Raw genomic sequence first — 14,528 nt, forward strand, 5'->3', positions numbered from 1 at the left:
TTGTGAATCAAAGCAGGGGTACAGATTAAAACCTGCTGCAAAGGGTAAAGCATAGCTTGCATTACTGCAACCTTATGGCAGGACTTTTGAACTTTAAAACCAGGAACAGATAGGGATTAATAATTCGTGGTAGTTAACAAGATGCACTTCCCCACCTCAAACCACACGTGCTGCGTTCAATCAGTTTAAGCCAAAGCAGTAGAGCAGGAGCTATGATTCAAAACGCAAACACATGAGGAAACCTATTCCCTTAACATCATGTTGCAATCAGGTTTATAAGATGCTCTTAAGTCACACATATAGGCTGGTGTCATTGCTGAGTCATTGGCAGTCTTTTCTTCCTAATGTGTTCTGCCCAAACAGACATAATTCCCAGTACAAGTATATAACTACACATAGACACACTCACACACCTATTTCCCATGCTGCCCCAGCTCTCAGTATAACCTGAGGCTGAGGAAGGTATGTGGGTCATTAAGGTCTGGTCAGACCACATCAGTGACTGATCTAACATGAATGCTTAAAGTAATGAGCTAACAGCAGGGAGCCTACATGTACGATCTCCTGAGTCACTGGGGCTTCTGGGAAAGATGGTACAGTTAAAAGTCAACAGATGCAGTGGCTGGTTGTGCATGTAAGCGTGAACCTGTGTTTGCATCTTGTAAAAGGTAAACAGCTCCGTAGGGGTACAATTCCATTTGAGGAATTTCGAGGAAAGCCTATTATCTGTTTATCGCCATGTGATGTGTCATGTTTTCCCGTTGGGTAACAGTTATAGTCCACCTGATGATGTGATGAGATCTAATTGCTGTGAATTGGCCTCTGGGTCTAGAGCAAATGAGATTAGAAAAAAGGGGTAAACCTACAGAATAAAAGAAAGGGAGAACACACCAAATTTCTTTGTCTCCCTTCCTGTGCATGCAAAATTGATTTCCAAAAAGGCTGAGGCAAACCTGCATTTGGTTAGTTTTAGTACTACTTAATGTTTCAGAAACCCCTAGATGCTTTTTTCCTAAATGGAATCTATGCTTTGCTTTATAATGACACCAGATTCATTTTTTCCCCCAAGAACCAGGGGTTTTTTTTAAGGCCCATTCCTCAAACCCTGCCATTCCTACCACAGGAGACAAGGCCGATATAAAGTTCCAGGGAAATGGGCCCTAACCTAAGACATAGTACCTTTGAGAGTGCCCTGAAATATTGAAATAAAGCGGGGCTTGAAGCTCTGAACATGCCTGATTGGTCAAGAATTTTTTTATTTCTACCTTTCAGTTTCAGTCAACTTAGTTAACTCTTTGTGTTGGTTATGTCATTTTATTAACAAATATTCACATTAGCTGATAAAATGTGTTAATGTTACCACTTTTACTGCCCACTCTACCATTTGTTAAAGCAAAGTTTTCAGTGACTATAATTAATTTTATTAAATATTTATGGAAATACACCAGCCTGAGCCATCTCTACCACTTAGTTTGGGTATTTAATGCCTAAACTAAGTGTTTGTTATACCATTAGTGTTTTAAACTTTGACCATTTCACTATTGTTAACTGTATCATTAACTGTCATCTCAACTATTTGTAAAAAAATATATAATCCTATTGTTATCCAAAGGGAAAGAAAAAAAATTGCAAAGAAACATTTCCTCTTCCTTTTTTTCTCAGTATGAACATTAAAGGGTTAAACTGTACAAAAGGAAGACTTGTAAACAGTCACATTCAGACATTTGTTTTGGGAGGTGCAGAATGAAAGAAGAGAAAGAGCTCAGATTGTGACCAGAAAGTGGCTAAACAAAACATTAATGTTTGATTGTTTTACAAAAGCTATGCTCAAATGGACAAATGAAAAAACATAAAAAAATATAAGATTTTATTTAGAAAATTGAAGTGTTAATCTCAGTTTTTGTTTTCTTGTGTTATCCACAGCTCTAATGCTCTGAAGCACAAATAAAAAACACCTCACCATAGTACTTTGTAACATGGATAAATTTTGTGGTAATACAGCTGAAACAGACTTCCTTGCTTTACTGTAGGCTCAGCATTGCAGTGCTGGAACAATGACAAGCACAGACAGGGTGGAGTGACACTCAGTTTGGCTTATCTACTCTGAACCTCAAACCTCAGTGGGGATGCAGCAGACACAGGGCTGAAATAATCTCAGATCCTGGGAAAACAGCCTGGGACTGTTAAGTACTGGTCAGAATGCAGTTCATGGTGATGGTTCTTTCCATCATTTAACACAAGAAGCTCTGTTGGGGTGATGTTGCTCAGTGTGGTACATTCTGGCACTTTGTCCTCTGACTCACTGACATAGATGTCAACATTGGGTACCGTCCTCAATCACAGATGTCGGAAGGAAACTGACCAGGAAATACCAAAAAATTATGGGAGTCAAAGTCTCAAAGGAGAAAGCTGATCTTGAGACAGCAGATAGATTTACGGATAGCACTGCCCTGTCTGACCTTTCCACATCCCTCTTTTTATAAGTTGTAAGTGTGTGGCGGTATATGTGTGCAAAGCAGCCTGTCTAAGAAAAACTTCTCTTTCAGTGAGTTTACTTCCCTTTGAAGAAAAAAGCTCTCTCTAGCACAGACAACCTCACATTTAAAAACATACAGACACGCATGTAGGACTGTAGTGTTTAGACATCCTGAACAGAGCATTGGAACAAATGTGTCCTCATGTGGCATTTCTTTGAGTAATTCATCTTTGTGATTAATGACCACACATCACTGTGGGGCTTTGAGGCTAACAAAAGATGAATTGAGAAATCTCAGAGGTGTGCCTTTTTTTTGTAACTATCTCTATTTTTCCTTGTTTTCAGAAACACAAAGTGATCCTTCCTCTCACTGAGATTAATTTATAAACCTGATAGAGCTGGGCCACTTCCACACTTGATTTTTTACTATAATAGCATGGTAATAATGCACAAATACAGATGCACACAGAGACCTGATTAAAGGAGTGTGTATAAATGCTGCGAAACTTGTGCAATCTTTTCCAGCTGCCTGTTTGTTTAAGGGCTTTTTAGTCAGCTTCCTGTATCCATATGTGTTAATATAGCCCATCTCTAATTAGGGCAGGCTTGTGATTTACAGAGGGGCTCTTGTTGAGGTTTAGGTTGCAGCTGTGAGCAAAGCAGTCATCAGTGCCATGTTTACATCAGCGGCTGCACATTGATCCACTTGCAAAAACATACACACAGCACAGATATATAGTCTGTTTTGCTTAGAGATGTCAATGAAGAACTCCTCTACTCTTGTCTACCCTCAATGGTGCCACCTGTGTCTTTTAAACTGTCTGTGATCTATAAGCTGGCCTGGAGGCCATTAGCAAGTTGTTTACTCTGCAAAGCTACTAATTAACACTAATTAAAACTCACACATTTCACCTCATAGGCATTTCATGTACGAACACCTTCTTTACACTTGCAAGAGTGTGTCTGTAGGAAAATAGTTTATGAGTGTGCTTTTCTGTGGATGTGTGTGTGCATGCATGCACATGTGTTTGGATGAACTGGATGGCCAATTGTGGGCTGTCCTTACCACACAACAAGACTCTTCAGGAGGCAATTAATCACTCCATTCGTGTTTGTTTGTGTCTCAGGTCATTAAATATTGAATATGCGCACACACATATATACACACATAAACACACTGCTTTAGAGTCCTGATTTCTTATACTACCAAATATGGTATTATCAGATAAGCAGGAATAAGTTTTACTGTTTTCATTACATAAGCAATGAGCCACTACTAAAAATGAATTTTGAAAACATGAGAAGTTGCATTAAAAAGGCACAGAGATTAAACATCACTGCAAAGCTGTTTCCTCGGTGAACTAATGGATAATGTGTTTGATCACTGACATGGTACATGATAGCTATTGTCCCAACATCAATGACAGGTGACAGCTCTGTGGCTGTTAAACTGCAGCCAGCCCCACCTAGTCACACCTGCTAATGCCAATACCCGAGGTCATGACAACCTGTACACCTCAAAGTAGCCTTTAACAACTCTAACCACTGGTCTGGTGTCTGTCTGAGCCCCCTTCCATCCCTTACTTGTTTCTGTCTCTCTTTGCCCTTAGCACCTTGTCAGCATTCTCACCTTATCTAAGCTGTTCTGCTCCAATTTAAACTAATTGCTAACCTCTTTAATACCAGACACATCCTCTCCTGTGATCCTGACTGGCTTGTTTCCTCAGTCATTAGGCTTCAGCTTCTTATCTCAGCACCGATGTCCTTAGGCCGCTAACTACTGTAACACCATCTCCCTCCTCTCTTCACAGCTGACTCAGGCTGTTTGCTTCTTCCTGCCACGGCTGTCTTTCATTTAAACTTGTGAAGCCATAAGATTTTGCATGAGAAAACTATTGCACATCTTTCCTAGGAGTCATCTCTATCCCATACACAATCCTAACTCCTGCTCTACAGTCATGTTTGTCCTCAGGGGAAGAATCTACAGTTAAGGGAGTAAAGCAGAGCCTGTAAATGTATCTGCACCCACTCTGTCTCTGTCTCTCTGAGAGTCAGTGTTTGTCAGCCTGCACTGTTATCTCCTTCTGAAGTAATGATATTTGCAAGATGTCAGTCTCTTCTACTCTTACAAATACACATATTGCACAAACACACTCACGATTGACATGTAGTCTGACATACCCATTTAAAGGCATCCAGACAGATGCATATTTTAGTGTAATTTTAATCAATGACATCTAAAATGAGGTTGCTTCATGCGGGCCAGAATGCCTGTGGCCTCGGGCTTCACAAAACACTAACTAACTGTACTTACGAGGGATTTTCTAATCAAATTAAATCATAAAGGGCAATATGAATGACTTTTGACAGAGTTATGATATTTTAATCAGACGCTCCAACTCACACAATTTATAACTCGTCAAATGTTGTTAGCGGCACAGTTTTTATCATCTTTGATGACTTTCGACATACTTTCCACCCATCCAAAAATTTCTCAGCCAAAACATTCTAAGACCTAGAGCATATTTTTTTCTGAAACAAAAAAAGCAGTGTTTAGAAAATAAATGGCTCTGTGTTTTCTTGTGTGCCTAATAATGACACGTTCTTGGATATTTTTAATTGATTGTTTCATCCTTATCTCCTTCTTTTTTGCAGACGCAGAGCAGAATGAAGATGATTGCAGATAATTATGAGGAAGATTACATCCATCCCCAACATCATCCTCATCATTCGCACCATTTGCATCCGGCAAATGTGCATCATCATCATCATCTGCCAAGAGGGGTTCCACATGCCAACCACAGACCCCCTATGGACCAGGTCAATATAAATGTGCGCACACACAGACACCCACCTCACTTTTGAGACAGTAGTTGAACTTTGGGCTTATTTACTCAAGTTGGCATGTTGTAGGCCTTCATCTTTATAACTTTAAAGTTGATGCAGTTTCATATTTTGGCATCTCCACCAAGAGTCAGTTGTGGTCTGATTTGACAGCATAAAATTTCCCATCTCCTTTCTCTTCTACCTCAAACCCCAATACTTCCTGCCAAGTTGGAGTTATTCATATCATTTAGATAAGAACCCTGAAGGAAAAACCTGCCAAATGACTGTTTTTGATTTATAGGATTTGAACAGTATGTAAGATTAGTTTATATATTATTCAACTCTTATACATGTTCCCAAATTTCTGTCTTGGTGTAATATCCACACTGCACTGCAGACGCATTCGACAGCTTAAAAGACAACAAACTGTTGTTTTATGCACACTGACTGTATTGTGTGAACATCTAAGTCCACATAAGCATGTGCTCGCTTGTATGTGGGTAGATGCACATGAAGATTAACACCTGGGTGTTTGTTTAACTGTCTTCTCAGATGAAACCGCTTACAGGAGAAAGCAGTCTTCAAAGAAAAACAGATTTTTCTGCTGTCTACCCGTTACCTCATAAAAGCTTTCTTTTTTTATTGGAATGTAATTCAAGCTCATCACAGCTCTATTGTTGTAATTGGGGGATTCCAAATGATGAAAATGTGCATGTATCTTGGTGTGTATGTGAGTTGAAGATTAATACAAGGGAATTTCCACATCAGTATAAATTCCTCTATTTTAAATGCACTAATGCATGTTTGTAGACTTCATAAATATTTCTGAAGCTGTTGGAGTCAAACATGAACTGGGGTTCCCCTGTGCGTGATAACTTTAAAAGGCATGCATATAGTTAAAAATATCTCAGGAATATGCAGGACAGAATAGCTGGTTTGAATCATTTTAAGCCTTTCATGCATTTACAAGGCTAACTTTTGATTCCTAAAAGAATCGAAGGGTCTGTAGTTGATTGACACCTACATACTTTTTAGTTTTGTTTTTTACTCAATAATCTCAAACATATGAATTCATACTGTCTATCAGAAAAGGGTATGTGAGCATTTTCTCAATTATAGAATGACGCTACATGTGCTTAGATGTAGCATCTGATTCTGTAGTGTTTGTGAGGAAACTCTGATAGGGCATAACTTCCTTTTAAAACATATTTTAATCCCACAAGGACCTCTTTTACTCTGTGCTGTGTAATTATTTTTTTATGTTCCATTTCAAATATGACATGCTTTAATATCAAGATGCATTATTTGTGTTTTATTTGCAAAACAGACTTTTTAGGATAGGGAAGTAGGAGAGGCTTTTTTCTCTATGAAATATTTCTCTCTGTGGCTTTATAAAAGTCAAAATTAAAGCTACACAGCAATTTTGCTTATAGTGTTAAAATGAAAAGCACTTCTGCTGTGATATTTAAACCTTTCAAGCTGGAACGTGAGCAAAGAAAGAGCCAATGAATTAATTAGATTAGTTCTATTTTTTGTTCTTGATATTTAAAACAGAAATGCAAAAAGATAAAAAGGTTAGATTTTCACCAACCACTTTATTAGGTATACCTGTTCAATGCTTGTAACACAAACAGTTAATCAGTCAATCACATGACAGCAACATGATGCAAATAGGCATGTAGACGTGGTAAAGATGACTTGCTGAAGTTCAAACCAAATATCAGAATAGTCAGAAAAAGGGGATCTAAGTGATTTTATTATTGTCACATAGTAGAGAAAATACCCAGTGAGCAGCAGTTGTCTGGATAAAAATGCCTTGTTAATTTCAGAGGTCAGATCTTCTGATACTACTTCAAAAAGTGTTGGGAAAGTTCAATTTGTACAAGAACTAGTTCAAAGTTAAGTTCACACATTTTAAAATGAACTAGTTCAGTTGATAGTTAATCATTTGAAATTTTTAACTAAGTTCACAGTTCTAAAAAATTTTAGAAAATTCCCAATATGTTTCTGCGAGCTATTGCCCTCAGGATTCTGGCATTTTCCTTATTGTTGCCACCCATTCAGTCCATGCTCGTAGCCAGCTGCAGCTTTCACTCCTACAGTATAAAAACATGAGGAAAAACTTGCTTGAATGGTCTTTTTTAATGTGAAATTATTAAACTATCTGAGGTAGGAACCAGGCTGAGGTAGGAAAGAAAGGATGTACCTCAAAGTGCAATATCCATCCATCCATTTTCTGCTGCTTATCCAGAGTCGGGTTGTGCGGGGCAGCTGCCTAAGCAGGGAAACCCAGACTTCCCTCTCCCCAGCCACATTCACCAGCTCATCCGGAGGGATCCCGATGCATTCCCAGGCCAGCCGAGAGATGTAGTCCATCCAGCGTGTCCTAGGTATTCCCCAGGGCCTCTTTCTGCTGGGACGTGCCCGGAACACCTCACCAGGGAGGTGTCCAAAAGGCATCCTAACCAGATGCCCGAGCCACTTTATCTGGCTCCTCTCAATGCGGAGGAGCAGCAACTCTACTCTGAGCCCCTCCCGGATCACAGAGCTTCTCACCCTATCTCTAAGGGAGAGTCTGGCCACCCTGTAGAGAAAACATATTTCGGCCGCTTGTATTCGCAATCTTGTTTCGGTCACTATCCACAGCTCTTGACCATCGGTGAGGGTGGGAACATAGATCGACCGGTAAATCAAGAGCTTTGACTTTTGGCTCAGCTCCTTTTTCGCCACGACAGACCGATGCAGAGTCCGCATCACTGCAGATGCGGCACCGATCCGCCTGTCAATCTCCCGCTCCATCCTTCCCTCACTTGTGAACAAGACCCCAAGATACTTGAACTTCTCCACTTGGGGCAGGACCCTATTGCAGACCCGGAGAGAGCACTCCACCCTTTTCCGGCTGAGGACCATGGTCTCAGACTTGGAGGACAGCTCGTACAAGCAGGTCCGGCACTCCATCCTCCCGGAGTACCCCCCACAGGAGTCCCCGGGGAACATGGTCGAATGCCTTCTCCAAGTCCACAAAGCACATGTAGATTGGTTGAGCAAATTCCCATGCCCCCTCAAAGACCCTGAAGAGGGTGTAGAGCTGGTCCACTGTTCCTCGACCAGGACGAAAGCCACACTTCTCCTCCTCGATCCGAGGTTCGACTATCCGACGGACCCTCTTCTCCAGCACCCCTTAATAGACCTTACCAGGGAGGCTGAGGAGTGTGATCCCCCTGTAGTTGGAGCACACCCCCCGGTCCCCCTTTTTGAAGAGGGGGGCCACCACCCCATTCTGCCAGTCCAGGGGAACTGTCCTCGATGTCCACGCGATGCTGGGGAGGCATGTCAGCCAAGACAGCCCTACAGCATCCAGAGCCCTAAGGAACTCTGGGCGGACCTCATCCACCCCCGGGGCAGCGCAACCGAGGAGCTTTTTAGCCACCCCAGCGACCTCAGCCCCAGAGATGGGGACATGGTTGAAGCTCTGCCGGAGATGGAAGTTCCCAGCAGACCCTCACAACATGCTTGGGTCTGCTAGGCCTGACCGGCATCCTCCCTCACCATCTGAGCCAACTCACCACCAGGTGGTTATCAGCTGACGGCTCTGCCCCTCTCTTCACCCGAGTGTCCACAACATGTGGCTGCAAGTCCAACGATACGACTACAAAGTCGATCATCGAACTGCGGCCTAGAGAGTGCCAAGTGCACATGTGGACACTCTTATGCCTGAACAAGATGTTCGTTATGGACAGTGCATGACGAGCACAGAAGTCCAGCAACAAAACACCACTTGGATTCAGATCAGGGGGGCCATTCCTCCCAATCACGCCCCTCCAAGTCTCGCTGTCATTGCCCACGTGAGCATTGAAGTCCCCCAGCAGAACAAAGGAGTCCCCGGAAGGAGTGCTCTCCAACACCCCCTCCAAGGACTCCAAAAAGGGTGGGTACTCTGAACTGCTGCTTGGTGTATAAGCACAAACAACAGTCAGGACCCATTCCCCTACCTGAAGGCGGAGGGAGGCTACCCTTTCATCCACTGGGGTAAACCCCAATGTATAGGCGCCAAGTCGGGGGGCAATGAGCATGCCCACACCTGCTCGGCGCCTCTCACCGGGAGCAACTCCAGAGTGGAAGAGGGTCCAGCCCCTCTCAAGGACAGTGGTTCCAGAGCCCAAGCCATGCGTCGAGGTGAGTCCAACTATATCTAGCCGGAACCGCTCAACCTCGCGCACCAGCTTAGGTTCCTTCCCCACCAGAGAGTGGCATTCCACGTCCCAAGAGCTAGCTTTTGCAGCTGAGGATCAGACCGCCAGGGTCCACTTCTCTGGCAGCCACCCAGCTCACACTGCACCCAACCCCTATGGCCCCTCTTGCAGGTGGTGAGCCCACGGGAGGGGAGGCCCATGTCACCCTTTCGTTCTGAGCCCGACCAGGCCCCATGGGCAAAGGCCTGGCCACCAAGCGTTCGCCTCCATGCCCTCCCTCCAGGCCTGGCTCCAGAGGGGGGCCCTGGTGACCCGCGTCCGAGCAAGTGAAACCCTGGTCCTTGCTTTGTCATCATCATAGGGGTGATTTGGCTGCACTTCGTCTGGTCCCTTCCCTAGACCCCTGTTTGCCATGGGTGATCCTACCAGGGGCATGAAGCCCCCAATAGCATAGCCGCTAGGATCGTCAGGTTGCACAAACTCCTCCACCACGATAAGGTGGCGGCTCAGGGAGGAGCAAAGTGCAATATTTAAAGTGCAAAACATTTAAATATTATTTATCTTTTCATTAAGTCACTTTTCAATTTTTTGTGAAGGTATTTTTTCTGACTTGTTTGTCTAAAGAAAAGTTCTAGAATTTGGGTCATAAAAGTGCAATACTAAGCTCAAATGAAAGTAAAAAACAAAACAAAAAAAGACATGCAAGACCATATGTCTTGCATTTGTCAAGTTTATGAAAGCTGAGAGTTCCTCTTTCCTCAAAGGCTGCAGGTCTCTGACAACATACTGCAAAAGATTTTCCAGCTGTGGCTGGGAGATGAAGACAACGAAGCTGCTGCTACTGTATGCCATTATTTAGTTTTGGGTGGTAGAGGATCTGCTTTAGCACACCGTTGCCAAGTCTTAGGATTGTTTTTAGTGACATTTAGTTCGCATACATTGGAAGGCTAGCCGGCAGCTCTATTTCAATATGCCATTTTGAGTTTGCTGTTGATGTTGTTGATGTCCAGAGTTGCTTCCTGACAGCTGGTGGGCAAAGTTTACACAAAAAGGCAAGATTTCTCTCTCCTGGATCATCACTGACCTTTCAAAAAGATATTTTAAGTGATTATATAAAGATGCTGTAGTGATCAGTGAGGCAGAGGTGATGCTGCTGCCTTCATTGGATTTTGCCACCATGTTTTGCAATTTGATGACGCATGCGCGGTGTGACTGTGATGGCTGGGGTTGCCAGATTTGGTGTTTTTCACTTATATATTAAGGCCTGTTTACGATGTGTTTTAGCTGGGATTTTGCCTGGAAGGCTCCATGGAAATCTGGCACTCTTTTGAACTGTGAGAGAACGTCATTCACAAACACCAGAATGAGCATGCTCACAATAGCGTTCATCAGGCGGAAATACAGTACGTTCAGTTCATGTTCACCCAAAATATGAACGAGTTCATGAATGATCATTCAATGAACTCGTTAAAGCACAACACTGACTTCCAGCAGGATAATGCATCATGTCACAAAGCTCAAGTCATTTAAAACTGGTTTCTTGAACATGACGAGGAGTTCACTGTTCTCCAGTGGCCTCCACAGCCTTTAGATCTCATTCAAATAAAGAACCTTTAGGATGTGGTTGAGCAGGAGATTCGCATCATGGATCTGCAGCCGACAAATCTGTAGCAACTGTATGATGCTATGTCAATATGGTCCTAAATCTCCGAGGAATGTTTCCAACACTTTGTTGAATATGTATCATGAAAAAATGAGACAGTTCTGAAGGCAGCAAGATGTCCAACCTAATACTAGCAAGGTGTACCTACTAAAATCGCCGTGAGTCTAAGCAAAAAATAGACAATGTTGTTTCCTCGTATATACCTGCACAAGTTAATTTATCCAGTCGAATACACCTAAATGGCTGCTTTTGGAAGCGTTCTACATAAGACAGACCATCATGCTATGTAAATCTGATTTTCAAAAATAATCTTGATTTGGCAGTATGACAAATGATTTCAAACCCGCTGAGATTAAAGTACATAGTGGAATAGGAATTCTGTTTGTCTGTGAGTTATATGCTTATTTCATATGCTTGTGTTGATCTGTGTATGTATGTGTGCATATGAGGGATGTTAACTTTCTTTTATACTTTTTATCTAAATGTAATTAAATTTCTTCCATTTCACACTTTATTCATTTTGCTTGATCATACTTTTCTTGTCTCTTTTGCTCCTTTAACATCATTTTTAATCTTGATGTATTTTCTTACCACCTACTCTCTTATTCTCATTGTATCATTTTCTCCTGTGTCCTACGTTTCCACTTCTAATTTTATGTGTAAGAGTGGCCAGTCCAGTGGTTCAATACATTGCTGATCCAGAAACGCCACTCAAAGAAAGATTGATGAGGATAATGATACTGATAATGAAGAAGGTTTTGATGCACACCCTACAGAAACAATGCCTTTCCAAGATGCAGCTGGTTCCATGAATAACATAACAGTGACCACACATGTATATTTTTCTGCTGTTGCCCTTGAGTCAACACAGACACTCACAGCTTGTGCATTTGAGACACATAATTGGACATGGAAGCACTGGTATAGTGGATGCACAAGCACAAACTTTCCAAGGAGCCAAACCGCATGTCATTCATATCTGGTTCCCAAAGTATGCAACTACATCCCAATCTTCCAACTATAATCCCTGTCCCCTACTCAATTTGTGATAGACCTAGTCATAGGACAGGTGAAATCTAATTGGAGGAGACATACACAGGGAGAGTATTTACCCTCTTTAAATGCATTCTGGGTCTGTGTCTCAGCATGGAGCGCGTGCAGTTTGACAGACATGTTGTGTTCATGTTGTTTTCATTTAGGTATGCCAGCACCACTGCCAGATACTTGGCAACAGCCTCGGTAGGAAATAGAAAACAGCCATAAAGGGTTTATCAGAGGCTGAATTATACAGCCATTTCTTTTAGGTTGTTGTTCTTTCATTTAAAAAAAAACAAAAAAAAAAACATGCAGCCTGCTTCAGCTTTGTGAGAAGTAGCACATGGCCTGTTTGTGCTCATGTGTGTGTTTAACCTGGCAAAATGAGAGTTATAGGTCTGACACTATTTACCGGCCCTGGCACAGCCATTCACAGCATGTTAGTATCTAGCCTGTTCCACTGAAAAGCCATTATATCAATAGCTTAGCTGCTTAGATGTAACCCACTGAGTTTACCAAGCTTGTCACAACTGCTCAGTTCAACAAAAGCCACTGTGGACTATAGCCAAGACTCTTTATGTGCTTTATTATTTTTTTTTTCTTTGGTGTTTCATTAGTACTCTGCTTTGGTGGAACCTAGTTTAGCAACTTTTCTTAAAAAGAGCATTGACAGGATTGTTTTGGTTAAAAGTCACAGGGGATTAGGAGGAGTATAAGATTCATTGGTCTCAACTTGTAAAGTTATTATGGGTCAGAGTCAAATTGTTAGCTTTAAAGGAGACCATCTTTTGAAACATTGGCTTTTTTTTTTTTACATGATTATTAGCTTTAACTGTGGATGAATAATATGTACTCTGTTTACTCACAGGATGATGAAGAAGGGATTTGGGCTTGATGACTCCTGCCTTGGAAACCTATATCCATTTATTCACAGTAAGTTGCTGTCAGACAGCTATCAATACACCTTCCACTAATTTTAGAGTTAATGTAGTCCTTACCAAGGAGTAGTAGTATATATATTTTTTAAATACTTTAATGACCTTCTACACAAAACACTTCTTCAGTGGGCTTGAATAACCATTTTGTAGGCAAAAATCAATGGTACCACACTACCCGCTGCATTACCCTTCTCTGTCAGAGAAGAATGTAATAGAACCCGACTCTCTTTCCATTACTTGTGAATTTCAGTCAGCTGAAAAGCATCAGTTGATTCAGAGGTTTATGGGTGCTTTCTATAAAGTGCTTATATGCTAGTTGGGCTGCATGTGGTGCACGCACTCAGTGACTAAATAGGTAACTGTATGGTTAGACCAATGCAATCCCAGCAGCCCAGAGTGAGCCCACCAGAGCCCATAGGTGATAAAAATGACACAGTGAGAGAAACCAGAGAGGGATGCATCTATGTCTCCACACACTGCTTTTTCTGTCATAGTAAAATTTTACCATGCTACCCCACCCCATTGTGTGCCAGTTTGTAGAGTAGTTAACTGCAATACAACACAGAACAGTTGTGCTTTTTTTTTTTTTTTTCAAGGCTGCAAGCTGAAAATACATAAAACAAAGAATGCTGAGTCATAAAGCATAATTCCTGTTTTGGGGGTTTTATATCGAAACCCCCCATCTACTCAGGATGCCTTTGAACATAGGCTTGCAGAGAGTGGTCTGTGCTGAAAGGGTTATAGTTTCCTTTGAGTTAATGTGTTTGTGAGTGTGTGTGTGTGTGTGTGTGTGTGTGTGTGTGTGTGTGTGTGTGTGTGTGTGTGTGTGTGTGTGTGTGTGTGTGTGTGTGTGTGTGTGTGTATGTGTGCACCAAAAAGAGATGGAGAAATGTATAAGAAATATTTAAATACAGATAGATAACAATGTACATGTGAAAAGTGAAAGAGGCATTGGCGTCAAGACAGGGAAAGTGATGGAAATGGAAAGGGTGCTTATGTGTTTATGTGGGAATGAGGGGGAAAACCAGGCAGCATGGTGCAATCATAGTTTCCAGTGCATTACATTCTCTTCCACCAGTAATCCACAGGTGGACCATCACAAGCAGATTCTGTTTTTAACCTCAATGACTTAGTAGTTGTGCACTTTGCCCCAGCATCTTGCTGTTGGGATTAAGAGTCATAGCTTGTGTGGGAGAAAATGGCTTGTCTTCCTTCATTCCAAAGCTTTAGTGTGTTCAGCTATGATGTTTGTGCATATATTTGTAAGTGTCTGTGTACAACTGTATTTAGGCGAGTGCTGTTGAGCTACACCAAGCCGGAGCAGCCCGCATAGCCCGTAATCCGGTCCATGTGTGCTGAGAATGCAGCAGTGTCAGGATTCACTGTAATGAAACAGA

General features: G+C 42.0%; 1 protein-coding gene across 12 annotated transcripts in view; it reads left to right on the top strand.

Moving 5' to 3' along the window:
• LOC121651356 (ERC protein 2-like) overlaps window positions 1-14,528 on the top strand; it is a 156,555-nt gene that overhangs the window by 102,284 nt on the left and 39,743 nt on the right. For 10 of the 12 annotated variants that reach the window (XM_042003490.1, XM_042003489.1, XM_042003491.1 and 7 more), the window contains 2 exons: window positions 5,132-5,308; window positions 13,062-13,126. In XM_042003490.1, the coding sequence (XP_041859424.1) occupies window positions 5,132-5,308; window positions 13,062-13,088 (204 nt within the window). In that variant the 3' untranslated portion in view covers window positions 13,089-13,126. The remainder of the gene's footprint in view (window positions 1-5,131; window positions 5,309-13,061; window positions 13,127-14,528) is intronic. The other 2 variants (XM_042003492.1, XM_042003501.1) reach the window with 1 other exon arrangement.

This window comes from Melanotaenia boesemani, chromosome 13 (assembly GCF_017639745.1).
Source record: "Melanotaenia boesemani isolate fMelBoe1 chromosome 13, fMelBoe1.pri, whole genome shotgun sequence".
NCBI classification, from domain to species: Eukaryota; Metazoa; Chordata; class Actinopteri; order Atheriniformes; family Melanotaeniidae; genus Melanotaenia; species Melanotaenia boesemani.